A 21169-nucleotide genomic window follows, 5' to 3' on the forward strand; every position below is an offset into this window, starting at 1 on the left:
ACAGCTCTTAGTAAAATTCTATCATATTGGTTGTTTACTCTAAAAGGTCATGATTTTGTAAGAGTGAATTATTATATCTCTTGAGTAAACACAGCATGTTGCATTTCAAGCTGAAAGATGGGACACTTAAAATATGACCTCCACGTCCTGTTGGTAGAGGGTCCTGAAGAGACACCTAGTTTATTTACTGAAACTCTTGCCTCAGGGTGCGAAGGACACGGGTCATTGATACCCCCAAGGTTATCTGCATCATCCTAAAACAAGCCACGAAATTAGCCCCATGTAGCAGGCAGATAAGACCAAGATAATTCCTCTCTCATCAGAGGTGCCATTGAGCAGGAAGACTGTGATAATTAGTTACAGATGTATCTGGTGATCATACAGTTATAGAATTTCCTCTTTCGCTTGTTTTCAATTAACAACAGAAGCTTCAAGGGGGTATGCAATTATTTCCATGCCACATGGCAATGAATGTAAGCCAATGGCTGCTTTAACAAAATTAGAATATCTGCAACACTGGAACATGTGTGCTTATACAACCATAAGACTTCAGTGGTGTATACACAGCTTCATGTTCTTGACAAAATTGCTGGCAATACAAAGTATGTGTGCTTTAGTAAATGGACCAAAACATGAAACATCATTCGCATCTCAAACAGCCATTCTGTTTCAGCAAGTCACACAACACAGAAGTGGCATGACTGATACATCCTTTAACCATTAACTTATCACTGATCTTTCCTTCTTGTTTGAACTAGTGCAGTGTGGATGGTGCTGTTTAAGATTAATGAGATATAAACACTAACAGCACAGAATCACAAGACATCATGCAGGAGATTGAACTATTTCAGTGTCTTTGTCAAGCTTGAATGAATCAGTGTCAAACTCAGTGGGTGAATTAATGAAGATCTAATTTTCATTCATTTTCATTTTCATTTAATTACACTTTTCATATGAGTAGCAAATGGGAAATTTTGCCTTTGGTTAAATTTACCACACAGTCTCCCCAAAGGTGGGCCGGCCCATCAGGAATCATCAGACACGTGAGCCACAAACCGGCAGCGTTTGAAAGTGTGCAACAGCCCGGTAACATGCGCAGGGCTTGCACTGTCCCTCATGAAATGGGATCCAAATTTAACTTTTCCTGACCTTTCTTTTTTATATATTTTTTCTTTTTCTTTTTTCTTTTTTTACTTTGAGCAGCTGATGAATTGTGCTGTTCCACGACAAAGCTGGATTGGCCACACCAGCCTCTATTGTCTTTTACAGAGCAACAAAACACAGGCTGCAGACAATGGCGGGTCACTGCAGAGGGCTTGAAATAATCATAACAATGACAGCTCCCATATTTATAGTTGCAAAGAGACTCCCAACTGCAGTGCCTAAGTGCCTTGTTATTAACAGGAAGAGCTGCTCCCTGTGAAACACTTCTCCTTAGTGGGTGAGTCATGGTAACAGGTTTCATTGTTAGAGGTCACTGATGCTATAAATGTCCTCTAAAAACTCAAATATAGTACACAAACTAATGTAGTGTAACATTTAAAACACACAATAGAACTGTGAAGGCTCCCTCTGCTTGTCCTGCACAAGAAAAGTGAAAGATCAGTATCATTGTCAGTAGCCAGACAGAGATCACTGGGTCATCTTGCATCTGCAGAGCACTTCCTGAGTGAAACAGAGGCTGCTCAAAAATTAGGCCACAAAAACAGCCAGCCTGACATACACAAAAGGGTAACAGAGATTAACAAGTGCCAATACTTCACCGGTGATGACAGAAGCTGAGGTTTGAGGTGTCAAACTTACAATCTCTCCCCCAAAAAGACAAAATTAAAGGCCTTTTGTGCATCATTTTGATAAGAGGGGAAGTTACTTGATTGTTTGCTATCAGGTCACCAGGATGAGCAGGAAGAAAATCAATGAAGCACTTTAGATTAGATGTCCGAGCCGGGGGTTTAAGATGTAACCTCGGTGTGACTCCGAGCGTGTGCTGAAATACAGGATGTTTCAGAGGGAGCGAGGTGAAGTGAGATGAACAGAGAAAACACAGAGGAAATGCTATACAGCGGGACCAGCAAAGCGATGTGGTTTTACTCGTGCAAATAGAGGTAGCATAAAGCGTGAACATGAGGTCACACAGGAACAAACACCTGTGAGATTGACAAGGGGAACATCCCCTCCCATACTGTACGTCACGTTCTAACCAGAGCTATGAGTCAGATCATTAAAATTAATGTTTTATATTCTTTTCTTTGACCTGGAAACCTTTTTATTAACATAACAATGTCAGAGAGAGTAATTCATTCAAAGAAAAAAAAAAAATTCTTGACTCATTTATAGCCATTGAGATACAACAGACACGACTTCACATCCTTCCTGCAAGAGGAAGCCCCAGTTCATCCATGCAAGTGTTTGCCTCTATATTTTCTGAGCATTGCATAAAACTGTTCAGTCAGGATTTTTTTATGTTTTGTTTTTTGAGTCAGTCACCTTTGACCCAGCAGTTTTAATCCAAACCAGCAAACCTGTCTCACTCATTTATAATGTCCAGTTTTCTGTCAAGACTGTGCCAGAGAACCACAGTGTCATCTCTTGAGCCTTATTATATGGTGTGATTTCAACAGACGGTGCTCTTCTTGAGGGGCAGGTCTATCAGATTTATAGGCATGTCTCAATAAATTAGAATATCATGGAGGTCAGCAGTCTTCCCCATGATAGTGTAGCCTACTGAGCCTGACTGAGAGACCATTTAAAAGCTTAGGAAACCTTTGCAGGTCTTTTGAGTTATAGTGTGACACCATTACATTACAATAGTGAACATTTTTCATAATATTCTAAGTTTTGAGATACTGAATTTGGGGTTTTAATTAAATGTAAGTAATAATCATTACAATTAAAAGAAAAAAAGACATGAAATATTTCAGTCTGTGTTAATGAATCTACATAATATATGAGTTTCACTATTTTTACTTGAACTACTGTAAGTAAATTAACGTTTCCATGATATTCTAATTTGAGAAACCAAAACACAAGAGCAAGTAGAAGTTAAATAAGTAAAACAAAAAAGTAGAGGTAATAGTGTGGTTCCAACTACTACCTTGCCAAACTAAAACAGATTATAAATAGGAACAAGAAAGAATAAGGGGGGAAAAAAGTAAACACTATAATGTCCTGTACATCAAATGTGCATGTAAGCTGAGCCTTCCTGCACAGGGCTATTCAAAAAACCTGTTGCTCACACCTGGAATTAGGAATGGATTATGAACATGTCTCAACCCCTTTTTCAAATTGAATGAAATGTGTTCACCACACCAGTGTAAAAGAAAAACAAACAAAAAAACTAAGTGTCTTGAAGTGTTATCTAAGAGCAGGAAAACAATCAACAACCTTATTATTTGCTGCTTAACACTGTTTGATGTATGTTGATGCTCGGTTCACATATATATTTACAGCACAATGACATGAGGATACTGCATAGTTCATCATAGACATTGATGGGAGACTCTCCTATCATGGTAGCTCAGCTATGCTACAAAACTGTATTTATATCTTTCCTGAACATTGAGATGGGGGTACAAGAGGAAACGTAGTAACAATAATTTTTTTTTAAGAAGCAGGGGGCTGGAGTATGAACCCTGGAGGGGGATTCAGTGTGGCTTGAAGATAAGGGGCGAGCTGCAGCCCTGAGCTTCCTCAATAAAACACATCATGGGCAGATATCTGGCAAAAGACTCATGTGTAGTGGAGAGGCGTCCTGTCAGCCAATGGGAGGCTTCTTGTAGCGCAGGAACGGTTGGCAGCTGGATAATTCATTCCTGGTGTGACTGTTGGTGAATCAGCATCATTATGGTTTTGTTGACTCAAGGGTTAGAAGTATCTGTATCCTGTTGAGCCCAAACTGCCATGGGTGGAGTCTGGTTTGATCTCCCTACAGTCACAAAGGTTTAACTCTACACTGCTGTTATGTTGAGATGTGAATTTGGCAAAACAAAGAGCATAACAGGCTCTACATGTTCCCTCATGCTACAGTAAATGGCTTTAGTAATTTTAAGATGGTCGCACTTAGAACATGATCTCCTGTATTCATATGTAAGCAGTACAAGAATTGACAGAAATATCTGACAACCTCTGATGTTTGATTTTGAAAAGATTGTCTGGTTGATGTTTAACTGAATCGAAACCAGAATGGAGCTTTTGTTGTCACTCACTCCCACTCTGCAAGGTTCACATCAGTGTTTTCAACTCCACCTAGTGGCACATAGTCAATGTTCACTGTAGGAAAGACCAGCACTGTCATGTCGGTGTGTCTTCTCTCTTGTGGTCACGGCAAATTAAGAACAACAGATTAAGTGGGGTAGATGTATGCTTTGTTAGTGTCTCACTGAAAGAATGAAACACAAAGAAGACCAGAGACTCAAATTGTTTAGTCTAGTTTTGATATTACACAGGAAAAGGACATCAAAAGGTGGGGGGGAGTGGGCTCAAAATGGTGTGACCCCACAAAGACCCATCTGCTCTAAGTCTATAATATTTCCTGCCTTCCCGACAAGCCAAATAGGAGCTTCCAGACGGCCTGGAGCTACTGGGAATGTTATCACTGGTAACCTGAACAGTTCCCAGCAGATGTTCAAATCAAATGAGAGACAGCAAAGACACATCTCAATCATCTTTAAGTAAAAATTACAAATTGAACAAAGTTCAGTTTACATTTTAGTGTTTTCTTGCAGCAGTGTGATTATATTCATAATCTTATATAAAAATTGACACATGGTCTCGTATTATTTTGGCACATGGAAACCATTAGCATTTTCAAACGGATGTATATGTTGACAATGTCGTCATGATAGTGAAAGCTGAGGAGGAGGAGGAATGAAGGTTTCATGTTCTGAAAACATTTTCTCAGCTTCATCTATCCAGTCACATGGAGACTCCTCTTCAAAGTCTCTGTGAAGAGAAGACATACAGTACAATAGATTTTTATCTTTGTTTTCATAGAAGGGGTCACGCATACATCGCGCTAATGCAGTACTGTCTGTACATTCATCAGATCCATCTGGGATCATACAGCACTCTTTCATCCTCTTCATTGTGATTTAAATGGGAATACAGTTTTACATTATCTGCTTTACAGTTCACACTCTTGGCTTAGGATATACAAAGTATTGTATTATTATTATATAAGTAAATGTAATATAATGTTATCATATAATATAAGTTAATGTAATATAATGTGACAGTATTTTATTTTTACTTCTTTCCATTCCAAACTCCTACACACTGTGTAAAAAAACTTTCATCCAACACACCAGCCCTTCCCCAATCTTATACATACAGGGATAAACCAGTGCAAACCGCCTGTGCTATGGCCCTTTAAGCTACTTTAGGAATGATTTATGGTAAAATTATGCTAAACATATCAATAAGCCACGATCACTTACGTATCCTCATCATCAGAGCGTGGCTCCAGACGGTCCTCATCTATGGCCACCTCCGGCTCGGGGCCGTCAATGGCATCACCCCTTGGTTGGGAGAGGGGCCCCATCAGCAGGTCGTCACCTGTTAATAGAAACCACAACAGCACAGAGGACTATTTACTGCTTAGCTGCTACACTGGGACAAACTGAAATCTCCCCTTTAGTGACTCTTTCAGTCAGTAGCTAAGCCTCTTTTATTCAAATGACAAAGGATGGACTCATTTTCAGACAGACCTGCTCTGTTTATCAAGAACGTGCTAGAGGCTCTACTCAGCTGAACCTTCTCCAACAGACTCAGCAGCCTCTCAGGAGGATCCTTCACCCATCGTCTCCTCGGCTTGCTCTCCTCTGGCTCCTCTAAGACATCTGAAAAACACGGAGGTTAAAAAAAAACTCTAATATTTATGATATTTATGCTTTTCAAGAGATAAGAAACATTAGTGGTGTATATCATACTTCCATGAGTGGAACCTGTGAGGCTCTGGCTGGTTGATGTCATGCTGTCAGATGACATAAGGCTGGCGTTGGCCAATGCCTGCAGCACTGTGTCTGATGGTGCAGCGGCCCACTGCTTTCTCTGGCCGAGCTCTCTGATGTCAAAGTGACCTTCAGCTGACTCTGTGCCTGGGGTGAACAGTCATTTCAGAATTTTTTCTGTTAAAATTCTTTGTTTGAAAACAATGAAAACATAAAAAAAAAAACCTGCTTGTTTTCACACTGACAACCACATGCAAGTTCATACCAGATTTTAGAAAAGATTCAGTGTTATGGCAGCAGTATGTCCTTTATTTCATGATGGTCTCTTTGATGTGAACTCTACCTTCGAATGTTGATGTTTTTATTAAACTCTTCTCTCCTAGAAGATGGACCACCTTCTTCCCCTCTCCTCTGTTCCATCGACCCATACGCCTCCCCTGCCCCTCTGTCTCTATCACCTGTAAACGATTCAGCAGTAAATCAAACACATAGCATGAGCCCTGCAGCCATCTGAACTAACAGCAACTAGTCAAAGGTCAGATTCCATAAGGGTCATCACAGCTGGGGAAGTTGTGTAAGAGTTTAAATTCTCACTCCGACACCAAGTCCTGACAGTATGTTGCTGTGATGGATGGGGCAGCCGTAAAAATCACCACAGTTTCGAGTGTCGGAGTGACTGTTACCACACAGGAAGCGCGAGCAAACGGGTCTTTTTTTTTTTTTTTTTTTTACCTGGGAGGGAAAATGTGGACGCAGGAGTTTGCAAACCCGATGAGAGGTCAGGATGGTGTGCAGGGACGGCCTGTCTTTTGGGTTCGTCTTAAACATCTGCTTGACCAGATACTGCAGCTCATAGGGCAGGTGGCTGGGGAGAGGAGGGTACGCACCCCGACACACCTTAAGAATCAGACTCTTCCAGCTGGACGCCTGGAACTGGAACACACGAGATTGAGTTGTGAGGATTTTGAGGACAACAAAATCGCACTGCAACATCTGAGCCATAAAAAATACACAGGAGATAATCTAACTCAGCTGAAGATACTCAGCTTCCATCACTGCACAACAATAATGACTCGCAGTGCCTTGCTGTGCATTAAGATCACAGTAGAAGTATTTCATACAGTGACTCATTGTATCACACAGTATCTGAGGAGAGGCCCACATTCAAACCCGTGGTGCAGAGAGCGAGAGAGAGAGATAGGGAGAAAAGGACGGGAAGTACCGGGTGTCGCAGGGTGCAGAGCTCGTAGAGAACACAGCCCAAAGACCACACATCGCTGCAGAGCACAGGAACATAAGAGACTGTTATTCATTCACAGCAGACATTCGTCATGCACTGGCGCGGTCGAAGACACACAAGACTAGTTAACCCACGCACAAGTTACATAATACCTTCTGAGCTGAGGAAACGCACTGTTTTGAAAATTCCTCATTGTTTGTTTGTGCATTAATTGACACTATGCTGACATACTGTAACATCAGGCCTGAGGGAAAACAGTATGTTTTTGCAAATATTTTAATTTGCACATTCTTTAGATATTCTGAAAACATCTATAGAATAAATATTTACCAAATCTATAGTTTTTAAGGTTGATTCGTATTTTAGTATTACCTCTTATTGTTGTATGGCATGCTGTCCCAGATTTCTGGAGCCACATAATATGGCGTCCCAACATAGGTATGAGCATGAGCCTTAGAGCTGCAACACAAAAAAAGGAATAAGGGGAAGTTAAAGGTTACAGCAGCAAATCAAGTCAAATCAATTGGAAAACAATCAACTCCTGCCACCGTCTTCCTCTACCTGTTTAGAATACACGCTGACCCAAAGTCCCCGAGCTTAATTGTCCCATTTTCTGTCAGGAAAATGTTCTGGGTGAGGAAATGACAGGGAAATGATGAGGAAACATTGAGCCAGAATAAGAGCAGCCAAGTGCGGTAAAATGATGACATTATGCATTAAGTAGGAGATAATGTTGTGATCATATCTCCATCAGCAATTTCATCATTGTTCATTTCGCTCCACAGCGCTCCTGCTGATGAGACTCTCTCAACAAGCAACCAACCAATAAACTATAAGTTATTGACTTCTTTTGCAGTCAGACAGAAAATATAGAGAAGATCTTTATGACAGCAACTATTTTTAGACTTGAAGCAAAACATGTTAACATATTTAGTAATAACAAACGCTGATGTTTTAAAGATTACTTTACCTTGGACTTCAAATCTCTGTGCAAAACCCTTTTATCGTGGATATGTTTTGCACCAACACACATTTGTGCAAACCACCTCAGGATCTGGGTAAAATAATCAGTTAAACAACATGTTAAAGGGGGTGGCAAAAAACCGGGACATAAAAATGTAAGAGTAGTTGCAAGTTGATGCCTACATCATCCACACAAAACTGCGTAGTTTTCTGTTGCTGAATCCTCTGGAGCAGGTCTCCTCCACTGCAGTACTCCATAACAATACACAGGAGGGCATCAGCTGAACAAAAACAATCACATTGCCTATTCTGCAATCCAAATAATAATCACTATATGTCACAAGGGTCCAAACACCTTGTAATAAGTTTTGACGGAGGGGTCATGTGTGTGATTACCTTCGAATGCCTCCCTGAAGGCCACGATATTAGGATGTTTCATTCTGGACAGCAGAATGGCTTCTTTCCGTGAATTCTCCAGTTTGGACTGATTCTATAAAAATGCAAATACAAGCACAAATGTATTTCTTATTATGTAAACATCCTCCATGTTTGTGTGCAGGCTGCAATCTAGTACGTTATCTGCTCAGTGCAAATAATAGTTCAACTTTCGACCCCCAGACAATAACAGAAAAGTCTGGTTTCAAATCCTGTAGCGTGTTGGTTTCTCCATACATGTACAGTAGCAGTGAAAATCCAGCATTTTAATGTCTTATTATGGTGATTATTATTTTCCAATACCAAGCCCTGCTCCAACATAGCTACATATACATAAGCTTATGTGTATTCTGAATTGTTTATATATATATTTTTTACAATACAAGCACAAGCAGAATATAATATATATATTTTTTTTTTTAAGAAAGAAATTTAAATGAAAGGATTAAGCTACATTATACAGTACAACATGTTTGCACAAACCTTTGGGAGCTGGATTTCCTTGACCACATACTTCTCCTGAGTGCGTTTACACTGCACTAACAAAGCTCGGCCAAATGACCCCTCACCGATGAGTCTCAGTAGTGAGTATGTCTCCATGGAGCCCCTACACAAAACACACAGAGACACCACAGATGATAAAGACACCAGAGCCGGTAGAGGCCCCACTTTACATCATTAAATTAGATTTTACTCATCAGCAGCCACAATCAAATATCAATCAAATGTGAGAGAATGCTAAAGAACCACAAAAACAATCTACCTACACTCGTGCTGGCCGCTACTTCCTTATTATTGCATGACGTAGGATAAGACGCACCTGTACTGCGCGGAGTCGCCGCGAGATGGCAGTAGATCATTAAACCATAGACTGTAAAAGCTCTAAACCATAGACTGTAAAACCCTAAATCGAGACTCGGAAGTTTCATTAACGATCTCGAAACTATTAAAATAATTTGCTCTCTGATTACACTAGTCTAAATGTTTTTCATGGAAGTAGCCTATTTGTTTACGTGATTATCTAATCAATTTCAAAATGTCTTCTTTTATTTGCTGCATGTGTTCTCTATTTATGATGTAATGTTGAAATGTCGAAAATATATTGCAGGCCCTAACGTTACTCATTGTGTTGTTTTTTTCCACGATCTTCCTCCTGGACTAATCTGCTCAAAAGATTAAATAATAATCTTCTGAGTTTGGGCAGCCCAAACCCCAGCCCATGTTAACTCAGCACACAGTGAACAGGATCCAGGCTGTAACGTTACAGACCAGAACCGGGTTTCTCTCCCTTGCCTGCTGACCTAATCTGCTGCCAGGGAAATTGAAAACCTGACCCACAGTGGTCCGGGTCAGTGTTGGTGATCCGCGATGTATTGACCTCGATGTGCGCTAAGAGATGCTTTTTTTCCTGACAGAGCTACACATCACACACAAAAAGCTGGAGAGAGGCGACAGAGTCCGCCTGTCGAGTCTCCATGGTGGTGGCAGCGGTAAAGTGTTTAGTAATGATTGAAAAGCAGTCGAGCAGCAGTACAACACTACATGGTCAAGCTTTCCTGCGGCTTTCCTCTGGTTAGACCCAGAGCGCTGTATGGAAAGGTTGTGTAAGCACTCACCGTCACACAGAGCCAGAGCCCGGATAGCTCAGTCGGTAGAGCATCAGACTTTTAATCTGAGGGTCCAGGGTTCAAGTCCCTGTTCGGGCGAACAATTTTCTTCCTGAGAAAAAATTAACAGCAGCGAACTCACACATAGTTCTACTGTTTTTGACCTAACCCAACAAACCTAACACTCTGGTAGATAAAATACCGTACGTTCACAGATTCCTGTCCCTACGTGGCGCTAGTGCAAGAACAATGAGCCTGTCGCTAACACCTCAGTCAGTTAAACACCATAATAAACATTATGCGAACCACCCAACAAAGGAAGGGAATTAGATAAATTATTAGACGCCGAATGAGTAAAAATGAAAAGGGTGCTTGTTACAAGTTAATGTCCCGAAAAAGATTTTTTTTTTAAACAAACCAAAAAAACGAGCTAAACCAGCTCAGCGACACAGACTGAATGAAATGGGGGAAAAACCCCCCACCAACTTTAAAGTTAATGTCAAAACGTTTACTCGTCTAATTAGATGTGCCTCTGATAATAAAAAAAGGAGGGGTGCTAAGTAAACTAGGCATCACAGACATCACTCAACTGCTAAAGTTAGAAACTGACGTTAGCTGATGTTAGCATCATGGTTAGCATCCATCCATCCATCCGTGTTCATTGACAGATTAATTCGTAAGGTCTGTCAGTGAGACTGCCCAGTGTAATGAACAGATCCCTGGCACTTACGTTTATCTCCAGTCAGTCAGTCTGAGAGGTACGGGAGGGGATGATCGAGGGGCCACTGGTGTCGGGGAGGGGGGGGCTCTAGTTGGTGGACCACAGTGACCCCTCATCATGTAGGCTATGTTAAAATATCATGATTTTCCTCTTGAGTGTTTCTCAAAATAGTATCTGTGAGTGGTAACAAAGGTTGACACATCAACTGTTTTCAACACTGAATCAATTCATATTAGCATTTTTTTTTTTCTTCCCTGATTGTTTTGCAACATTAGCTACACATCATCTTGAGAGTGGAAGGCCCTAATAGTTCAGGGTTCGATTCCCGGTCGTTGCACTCTGCAATATCAGTCAGAGAAAGAAACAGACAGACCTGACATTCATGTCAAGTTTATGTTATTCCAATTTTTTTCAAACCATGATTATAGCATTGCTATTATCAGGGGTGGAAAGAGTACCAAAAAAATCTACTCAAGTAAACGTACAGTTACCTTGATGAAATTTTACTCAAGTAAAAGTAAAAGTACTGGTGTAAAAATCTACTCAAGTAAAAGTAAAAAGTAGTTCATTTAAAATTTACTCAGAGTACAAGTTAGTTACTTTTTTTTTTTTTTTGGTGGGGGGGGCTATAATGGCCAGAGATTATCCTAACATTCTCCGTGCATGTCTCTGTGTTCCAAATTTGTCCCTTCTCCATCGATACACTGGTCTCCATCATCTTTTAGCTCCTGTGGCACCAACTTGATTCTGACCTTCTGACACTGCAGTTGTCCAGAGCCAATCAGATGGACAGTTACATTTACTGGCACTAATTGTCACGATCATGATCATGATACTAACATTTTCAACTCAATATCGATATTAAGGAAAATATTCGATACTCAATACCATTTTCAATACGGATAAAAAAAGAAAAGAAAAATCAGAGCCATTTACCCCTTTAACAGTCACCACTTCCAGTTAATAATTTAATTTCTTTTGTTGTAAAATATTCAAAACAATGCATTATAACAATAAAGCCATGTAAACAACCATTGTTATTGTTCAACCTATTAGTTTTACCTGGAAAAGCACTGTCCCACATTAGGAACAACCACCTGTCCCGCTTTAGGAAAGCATGTTTCCTAAAGTGGGACAGTAGAAATGTTGATCAAAATTCTAAATATTGAGAATGGTTACACCATATTAAGATATATTTTAATGCATCAACATATTATAAACACATTTTGACAAAAATTTGCAATAATTTTGTTTTTTTTAATAAATTATGGCCGTAACATTATTTTTGTCCAAACCCTAAGTACCTAGCATTTTGGTGGTCTTCACACAGGGTGCCTCCGGTTTGAAGGCTCTCCCTCCCAAATCTATGATTGGACATTTGAGATGTCATGTGATTTTGATAATGCAATATCACAGCTTGTGTGAGACCACATTTACATTAACTTTCTTTTGCTATTCACCACTTTCCGTAGAACGCCGCTGGGCGTCGCCATGACACTCAATTCACCGACAAGTCGGTTTCGCACTTCTGTCTCACTTCAAGCAGAATGGAGCTAGCCTAGCAGTCTGTCTTAGAAGTGTTTTTATTATTATTACAAGTTCATAGAATGTCCTCCGGTACGACATGTGCTGTTGTTGGATGCACAAACAACTCAAGGAAAGTTAAAGATTTTATGAATGGAGCCTGTAACGACCATAAAGCCAATCGCAAGAGTTGTGGATGTCCGGTTGCTACGTTAGCCGCTATGGGTAGCTGTTGCTACGTAAACAACCGACTTCCGGGGTGGTGTGACGCAATGGATCATGGGAAAATAAAGTGGTGAATAGGAAGACCTACACCCATTTAAGCTTAAGTGTCCCACATTAGGCAGTGTCCCACATTAGGCGAATCCACCCTATGTTCCTTTAATTTTCATACGAATTCCCTTAACATCTTGTGCAGCATAAACCAAGTGCTTCATAGCCAAATGACTGTGCAGTGGGTCCAAATGTCTAATATTTGCCTCATTACCTCCTGTTTCTTGCTCCCGGGCAGCATTATGGTTGCACCTATCAGCAAGTAGTACTTCCACAGGAGAAAAATAAAGGCAACTAGAAAATTTCCTCTTGGGAAATTTTGAATGGGCCGCGGGGCTACTGCCGATTTTGCCATCTCTGTCAACATGGGAATCAAACCCACGATCTTAAGGTCAAGACAGAGCTGATCAGACAGACACATGATCATCTTTCTATAAGCACTGATATGGAGGAGCTGTAACCACATTAGGTTACCTGTGTGTGTGTGTGTGTGTGTGTGTGTGCGTGTGCGTGTGTGTGTGTGTGTGTGTGTGTGTGTGTGTGTGTGTGTGTGTGACACCAACAAGGTTTAACTTTAAAACCAGATTAAATCATGGTTTAAGTTTAAATTCTGTTGCACGTTAACTGTGTTTTAATCACATGAAGGTGTGTGTGTGTGTGTGTGTGTGTGACTGTAATCACATGAAGCTGGTTCTAGAGTCTGTGTGTGTGTGTGTGACTGACTTGACACATAGTTAGTTAGTAGCTGCATCCTGTGTCAGTCTGATTTAGCTGTGTCTGTGTTTATAAACATTTAAACGAGCGCCAGGTGGATTGTTTATGAAGTTAACGAGCTCTGGCCTGAGGATCAAAGAGGTTACCACGGCGATAGGGGCCCCCGCAGGCTGAGACAGACAGAAACGTGGAGAAAAACAGCCATTTTCTGCCTCTGCACCGGTCTCACATTTAGGCTTAGCATGACAAAACGGTAACTCCTATCAGAACAAAACACAGATCAACGTTGCTCTAAGGACTTAATGAAAATTTCGGTACGATTTGGTGTTTCTACAGTAAATATTTTGGCGACGCTGGCAGTTTTAAAACATCAGGCCGTTCTGCTCCTCTCAGAAAATATTTGTATTGGACTCAATGAGGAGCAGAGACAGACGTGGCCGCACTCAGAGGCTGATTCTGTCAATTCTGTAAGTCTCTCTGATATTTTGAGCACATGACATGAGAGATAACAAGTTTGTCTTACAAATTCTGAAAAAATTATGTCTGTAGAGTGTAAATTGTGGCCGTGCTGACAGTTTATCCAGAAAAAATACAGAATGTTTCTTCACTCTCTCCCACTCTAACCGATGATGTCACGCACTCTGACACGAACATTCTGTCCAATACACACCCATTATAATCTCATAATTTCTCCAAAAATGATCATGGTCATTGATAATGGATTGATCAAAAACTATATGACCTATCAAAACGTGGAGTAATACGACAATACACAAGACTTGTGTCTACTGTTTAAAGTTTAAATGGAGTCTCTAGGTGAAAGTATGCCTGAGCAGTAGACGTTTGTTAAACTCCAATGATTGGTCTTTTTCGCTCTTTTTTTTCCGCCCGTCCCATTGACTTACATGCAAAATTTTTGCGCAGTTTTTCGCGACTACGTCGCGAAAAATTCGTAAACTGTTGAGAAAAGTAATAGCATACCGATCCCGATCAAGACGCACATTTTGATATATAATTTGTCTAGTAGCGAATCGAAAATCGTCCGGAAGAGGAAGGAGAATAATAAGAAAAAATCCACACAATAACAGTAGTGCCCGGGCTTCGCCCGGGCACTGGTCCCTGCAGCTATTTCATAGCTGTTGGGACCAGTGCCCGGTGCGATTGCCCGCGGCCCTAATAATGAGGTAAATATTAAACATGGTGCGCAACAGTTTGTATACAGCTCATGGCTTGTGCTGCACAAACTGTTTTGGGGAGAAATATGATGGATTTTTTTGTGTGTTCTTGGAGCTGTAAAAATACATTTAGTCTATGTTTTATTTAGATGAGAACAGCCCCGTACAAACGTCAACTCAACTTATAGTGACTAATGGGTATCAACTGTATTTACATACACTCTGAGTCAACTTCCATGAGACATGACAGCAAGGGGCTCTTTGCTTTGCATCAATTCATTACTAATTTAAAGGAAAATATAGAAAATTGGCCACCTCCAACCTCCATCTGGTCATTTCCAAAGACAAATAATTGTATTGTCAAGCTGCATACAGCTTGGTTTTATTTATTTAAGAACAGTAAACTGATGGTAGAGACATGATGTTTCTATCACATTGTATTTTTAACCCCAAACAGCGGCTTAACCCTCTGCTCAGTTAGGTGATGTGGTGGTCGGGCTGCTGACAGAGCATTTAAATGCACATCATAACATGGGCTATCAGTTACATGCTGTGATGCATCTTTTCTCATTTGTGCCACTTCAAAAATGACACATGACCGACATGAAGCAGCTGGGGGGCAATAAAAATTCAAAATTGAACGACAAGAAGAGTCTCTAGTGTTGGGGTTTCTCAGTCCTCCATGAGGTCAGGTTCACATGTGAATCCAGCTGACATACAGATTGCCTCAATTAGTTATTTATTCATATCTGTTTGAATTTACACCTGTTTTAACGATATCACCGCTTTTATATTATACAACCTGAGGTTCAGTCATGTTCTTGAAAGAGAATATAAAAGTAGGCCTATGATGCCTTATTCACATGGCAGCTTGCTAACTCTCAAATGAGAAGTTTGGGACCAGGAAACTGGGTCAGGTGCCCATAAAGGCAGCGGAAACCCAGCATGAATGACCTTCTGTGATGTCCAAATATTTTCAGAGAAGCTCCCCCATGTTGTAAAATCTGTCACTTTACAGCTTCACTTAAATTTTTATGTTCAATGTGTTCCACACATCATCTAAATTTAACATTAAGTCATCATAGGTCCTTTCTGGGGACGGTTGGAAAACCCCTGTCTGAGAGCAGGTGAATCACATGTAGTGGATAAATGTGATAGAAATATTAATAATATGTAGGTCTATGGGATACTGTTATGATGTAAGGTCCCATTATCCAGATGACATATTTTAGTGTAATTGGGACTTAAGTATTTCAGTATACCCTGTGAGAGTTTAGATGATGAAAACAGAAAAATGTGAGGAGTAAGCATTTGTGTCCAGAGTTGTGCCACCGATATAATAAACAAGCTGTCAGAGGAGATGGTGAAATTGTAGCCTGGTTCCAAACTCTGAATTCAAACTTGAATCACTGCCCACATTTCAATATTACTGCATTGAAACGAAAGCCTGATTGTTAAGCTGTTAAAGAGACAAATCAAAGCAACAATCAGTCTGTTGAGTTGTGTCAGTGAAGCCACTTTGTGGACGGCGAAGGTCACTTTGTGGGACGATCCAAAAGTTTATCTGAACTCTAAGATTACCTTTGAGCATCATAAAAACAAGTTTTATCATCAGAGCATATGTTGATCCCCGGATAATTATTTTGGACACTGTCACCTTGCCTCTATTTTTCGGTTCATTGTCTTCAGAGCTATTTATCGGTTTATCCTCTATAGGCTTTGTGGGGTAGATCAGCCAGGCTTTTCATGCTTTCATTCAGAGGCGACAGTGACAGAAACCTTAACAGCAAAGATCAGAAAAGACTTCTTAACATGATTATCAGATACCTAACAGTCCAACAGCTTCTCCTTCCTGGTGTGCATCACACTCTGGACCTGCTGCGTACTGGACTGCTCTTCAAAAATTAATGCATCTGATTGTTCAAGGCTTCTCTCTGAGTTTACAAAGTAGACATGTGATCAAAAGAATAGGCATAATTTAAACAAATCTTCCATTAAAGACAGGACATCAGTTTGTCTTAAAGCTTAGAAGAAGGTGACAAAACAATAGACAAAAGAATGAATGACTTTGCGGATTAGCTGAAGATAAAGAAACACTGTTTTTTTTTTCTTCATGCTTTTTGAATGGGACATACCTTAAAGCTGCATTCATCAAATCTGTCCACTAGAATGCAGAAGAGTACAAAAACCAACAGACACACACTTCATTATAAGATGTGATGTTCATTATCCCAGTGCAGTCACATTTCAGGCCACACTCAATTCTTATAGTTCTTTCTTAATGTAAAAAAAAAAAGTCTCTGTGATGGAGGTCACCCCATGTGCCACAACTCCTATGCTACTTTCTGTGTTCATGTTTGCAGGGTTGTGTTACTATTCCAGTACTGAGAGACTTGTGCAAACATGTGGTAAATTACAGCAGAACCTGTGGTACAATCCTGTGGTAAATGTCCCAGAATACCACACAGATTTCTTAAGTACCATAGAAATACTGCAGGGAAAAATGCCACGGGAACACAAAAAAGTGCCAGAGGAAATTAAGCTACCTCAAAAACCTGAGGTAGCAGAGCCACACTGCAGTTGGTTTCTTACCATGAGGAATTTTTGCAAGGGTATTTTGGACTCTACTTACGCTTCAGAAAAATCTCTTTAGCTGCTTGAATTTCAACTGATTTTCACTGGCCAGACTAGGCAGTTAGCGAACCTTGTGTCACCCTGAGCTGTTTGACATTTCACATTTGATTCAATCTTATTAAGAAACACTGCTTTTTTTCTTTCTTTTTTTTTGCAAACACATCTACAATGATCTTCATCCACAGTTCATCAGACACTATGACTTACTTTGTGATGTGTTGTCTTAGTTTACAAGGTCACCCAGAGATTGAAATCTCTCATTATCAGTATCAGTTGGCTCAAACTAACTTCAACGGAAGCAGCAGTTTAAACGTGAATGTATAGTTGGAGGATTAAGGCATCGATGCTGGATTCTTAAGTTGGAGCTGAGATACTGTTTGCTTGAAACTTGGTACCAGTGTCCAGAGAGCTGTTTATGACTGATAAGATGTCGGGATAAACTCTATCAAACAGCTTCTAGAGGAGCACAGCTGAGCATCAGTTTGGAGAAAGGTGATGAACATATTTTTAAAAAACATTAGGAAAAATGGGCCTGAAACAATTTTAAACAGCATTAAAGAATGGTGCAACCGGGAGTCTGTGAAGAAAGAATGAGTGTGTCTCCTAAGAGGTTTTTGGAGTGCAGAGGGTTGATTGCAGAGTTTATTGCACTGAACAGAGGCTCAGTGTTGTGACAGTTTTGATAGGAGCTGCTCTTGCATCTTCTCTGCATACTGTATATCGCTGTCTCGTTGCATGAGGTCTTCCAAGGGGTCCTCAATTATTTCTCTGTTGGTTGTCTGCTATGCTCAATCTCTATAGGGGTTTATGTTCCCCCAGAAAAGGGAAGCTGTGAGGTTGTTTCTTTTTTATTTAAAATAGTGCAACAGAACTCCATTCAGGAACTGCACTCGGCATTGAATGGAAACTGCGCCTTCTGCACAACCTTAGAGAGGCTCAGTGTTTTTTCTTTCTTTGAGACTGCGCCCAGAGGTATGATTTCAGTTCTCTAGAAATTTGTGAGGCAGTACTTTTGGTCTTTAGAAACTATAAAATTCCTGTAGCCAGGTCTCACGCAGGCTTTGAAATAATCCTGAATAGCTTGAAAGGCCTACATCCTACGGTCTTGCTAACTGCACACAAGGAAGGCATCTGTGGGAGGAAACCAGCTTTTTATTTTTTCTGTTTTCTTATTTTGTTACTTTTGCTCATTTTCCTGTCAGTGCTATACTCTTATCTTAGCAGGAAATAACCTGGAGGAGATGACAGGATGACGGGATGGTGAGGAGTGAGAGTGAGGAAGGAGGCCATTCGAGATTTTAATGTTTATTAATTCTGTAGCCTGGAATACTGACATCTGCTATTTATGCAGTGGTCCAGACATTTACAGTAGCCTGCAGCTTTATTGCATGCAGATGACTTATATGCATGGGATACACAACACCCTGCAGTTTGTCCATGTATGCCTGATATTTGAGAATCTCATTTTACCATCAACAACGTGCACAGCCATGTTAAACCCTCTGAGGTGATCTGAATGATTTTGGCTCATTAGGGATTGTGTGAACATGTGCACATGATGTTTTATCGACATCCTCTTGTTAGCTTTGTCGCCCATGTCAGACAGGAGAAATTACAACTTTATCACAGACCCTTTTTTTTTTCACAGAAGACACTTATACAATAGCACAAGTGTAAGTGATAGAATAAATGGTGGCTGATTTGGTTCCAGGGCTCTGTTATTACTCACATGCTGTCACGTCTTACTGGGACATTGTTGTTGCTATCACCTATGGTTTTCACCTGCTGGGAAAAAGATGCTGTTGTAAGTGTAATTCTAAAGATAGCTCCACCCACTCTCCAGCTGAATAGAGGTGGCGTTTGGAAACATGTATTAGTGTGCATGTGCTTCAAAAGGTAAAGAGTGACACTATTAATACTGAGGAGATTAGAAAATCCTCCTTCACTAAAATATGCCTGCCCGGTTTGGGGATTACATTTTCTGTATTCAAACAAGCTGCTAACTTCAAAAACCCCCGCTACCCACAGCCTCTCTGCATCCCTGCAGGTGAACCACTGAACCCTGAGCTGTAGTCTGTCTATTCCTGTGTGAGAGCTCTGAGTAACAGTGTCTGATCCTCTCCGCTCATGCAGATTGTCTGGTGTTTGTTATCATGGATTTCCTTTATTTCTCTGTCTGTATAAACCTGGCAACGGCCATATCTCAGATGGATATAGCTAATTGGCACTTCCTTTAAACACAGTGGGAGACAAAGAACAAAATATGTGGGTTTGATTTTAGTTGTTTTAGTTATTTTTGCTGTGGATACTTTGAAGTTTGATTTTTTTTTTTTTTACCCATCAAAGTATTATCTAATCCACAGCCAATGCTCTTACACTATTACACACTGACACAATGACTACTGGGGTTACCACTATGACAAGCTCTTATTTTGCTCTACAGGTTCGATATCACTCCCCATCATGCTATCCTCCAGCAATATCAATTATGCAATATCTTTATGGAGATTGGTGTTATAGTAGCACAAAACCCTTTTTAAACATAGTTGCTCTTAAGGGCAGTAATTATCTCACTGGGGAAGTGTCAGGGTAAAAAATTAATTAGAAAGAATTAATTGATGAAGAAGTCTCTAACTGGCTGCCAAGGCTGAACTTTCCAAAGGTGATTCAGTTCTTTCTCCCTTAAATAATATTTGCTCCAACTATATTAAAACATTCAGCGCACAATTTGGGTGTTTTCAACCAATGCCGTGCTCTAACCTCAGTGGCATTCACTCAGTGGTTTTATTGTCAATGTTGATTTTCCCTCATGTTTTCTTCCTCTCAGGACATTTTCATTCAAGGTTAAAGAAAAATAACAAGGAAAAAGAAACAAAAACAAAATCTGTATTTTGTTAGGCTAGATCTCAAGCACTGTAAATATGTCCTGGTTTTCCTAAAGATCAAATATTATGAACATAAATGAAAAAGAAAAGTGAATCATTGTCATTTAGGTAAATTTTAGTTACTTAGCATTTGTTTTTTTTAGCTCTAGACATTGCAGAGGTACACAGGGGGTTTGTATCAAAGACTCAACTCAAAAAATTACAAAAAAAAAAAAAAAAATCTATAATTCTTTATTGCTATCTGACCATGCTGACAGTTTTGGCTTTATCACTCTGGGCTTTGACATATCTGTCTTAGATTTGTGTCTCTACCAAAGCAGAGAGGAGGAGAGTATAAATCAGTGTGTGTTCCTTGCAGCATTAAAAATACACACATCGGAGTGTTTACAGCAAACAGTGGCTCTAAATTCACATTACCTTCAAGAGTTAAGTAATTTCCATTTAATCAGCAGCTGATGAGAGAAGCCGCTCTTCTTGGATACCACACATTTTGCATGTTTTAAGACAATCGGCCGCCCACGAATTACAAGACTTCAGATTTCATGGTGCACTTTGTCAGTTTGAGGTATGGGTACTGGTATAAAGGAGGGAACGCTCCAACTTGACCCCAATGTGTCAGCGTCTGCTGATGAGGCATCTGGTTGACACTGTAACAATCACTGGTGATATCAATCAGCTCAGAAGATCAGAGAGAGAGAGAGAGAGCACAATGCAGAGGAGCCCTTCCAACACATATACAGAGCAAGTACTGTGAGAGATTTCTCAACTGTGTATGGAGAGGAGTGGGGGTTGCCATTATCAGGGGGATGCCGAGCATTGTGAGAAAACGGGCATGGTAATGAGGGCCAAATACATCGAGAACAGCTGCATTGTAAATGAGCTGACTTTGTACACTTGGGCTTGGTTGAATCTCTGAAGTGTTGTTTGTTAATCAAAAGGAGGAAAAACAGTGAGGGTAAAGAATGACTAAAAATAGAAAGTGAAAAGCTGGGAGTTGCTCATGCCTCCGATGACACACATACAGCTGTGGTAATTGCTAGGGAAAGGTTA

The 21169-nt window shown here is 40.3% G+C and overlaps 1 protein-coding gene and 1 non-coding gene across 5 annotated transcripts; one reads left to right on the plus strand and one right to left on the minus strand.

The window, feature by feature from the left end:
- Positions 1–4344: 4344 nt before the first annotated feature.
- nek3 (NIMA related kinase 3) lies at positions 4345–9402 on the minus strand. 4 transcript variants are annotated; one of them, XM_085795928.1, is made up of 14 exons: positions 9354–9402; positions 9070–9193; positions 8548–8641; positions 8335–8432; positions 8159–8242; positions 7750–7817; positions 7561–7647; positions 7171–7225; positions 6681–6881; positions 6292–6406; positions 5928–6095; positions 5706–5837; positions 5436–5553; positions 4345–4941 (listed from the first exon to the last, which is right to left on the minus strand). In XM_085795928.1, the coding sequence occupies exons 2-14, from the start codon at positions 9184–9186 to the stop codon at positions 4836–4838; spliced, it is 1443 nt and encodes a 480-aa protein (XP_085652054.1). In that variant the 5' UTR covers positions 9187–9193; positions 9354–9402; the 3' UTR covers positions 4345–4835. The 4 variants fall into 4 exon arrangements, with proteins under 4 accessions (XP_085652054.1, XP_085652055.1, XP_085652053.1 ...); XM_085795929.1 differs by having other exon boundaries at positions 9350–9402; XM_085795927.1 differs by lacking the exon at positions 9354–9402 and having other exon boundaries at positions 9070–9266.
- An 817-nt stretch (positions 9403–10219) lies between these two features.
- On the plus strand, positions 10220–10292 carry trnak-uuu (transfer RNA lysine (anticodon UUU)). The gene has a single exon. It is a non-coding gene; the product is annotated as a tRNA-Lys (tRNA).
- The last annotated feature ends 10877 nt before the right edge of the window (positions 10293–21169 follow it).

Source organism: Trachurus japonicus, chromosome 13 (assembly GCF_045865225.1).
Source record: "Trachurus japonicus isolate A0001 chromosome 13, Traja_1.0".
In the NCBI taxonomy this organism is placed as follows: domain Eukaryota; kingdom Metazoa; phylum Chordata; class Actinopteri; order Carangiformes; family Carangidae; genus Trachurus; species Trachurus japonicus.

What these genes read in the sequence shown, in the direction of transcription:
- nek3 (XM_085795928.1), bottom strand. Translation starts at nt 9,186, where the DNA reads ATGGAGACATACTCACTACTGAGACTCATCGGTGAGGGGTCATTTGGC. An exon ending in GTTCTTGATAAACAGAGCAG is followed by an intron (nt 5,554 to 5,705) that starts GTCTGTCTGAAA and finishes TTCTATTAACAG; the next exon opens with GTGACGACCTGCTGATGGGG. An exon ending in CGCTCTGATGATGAGGATAC is followed by an intron (nt 4,942 to 5,435) that starts GTAAGTGATCGT and finishes TTCTCTTCACAG; the next exon opens with AGACTTTGAAGAGGAGTCTC.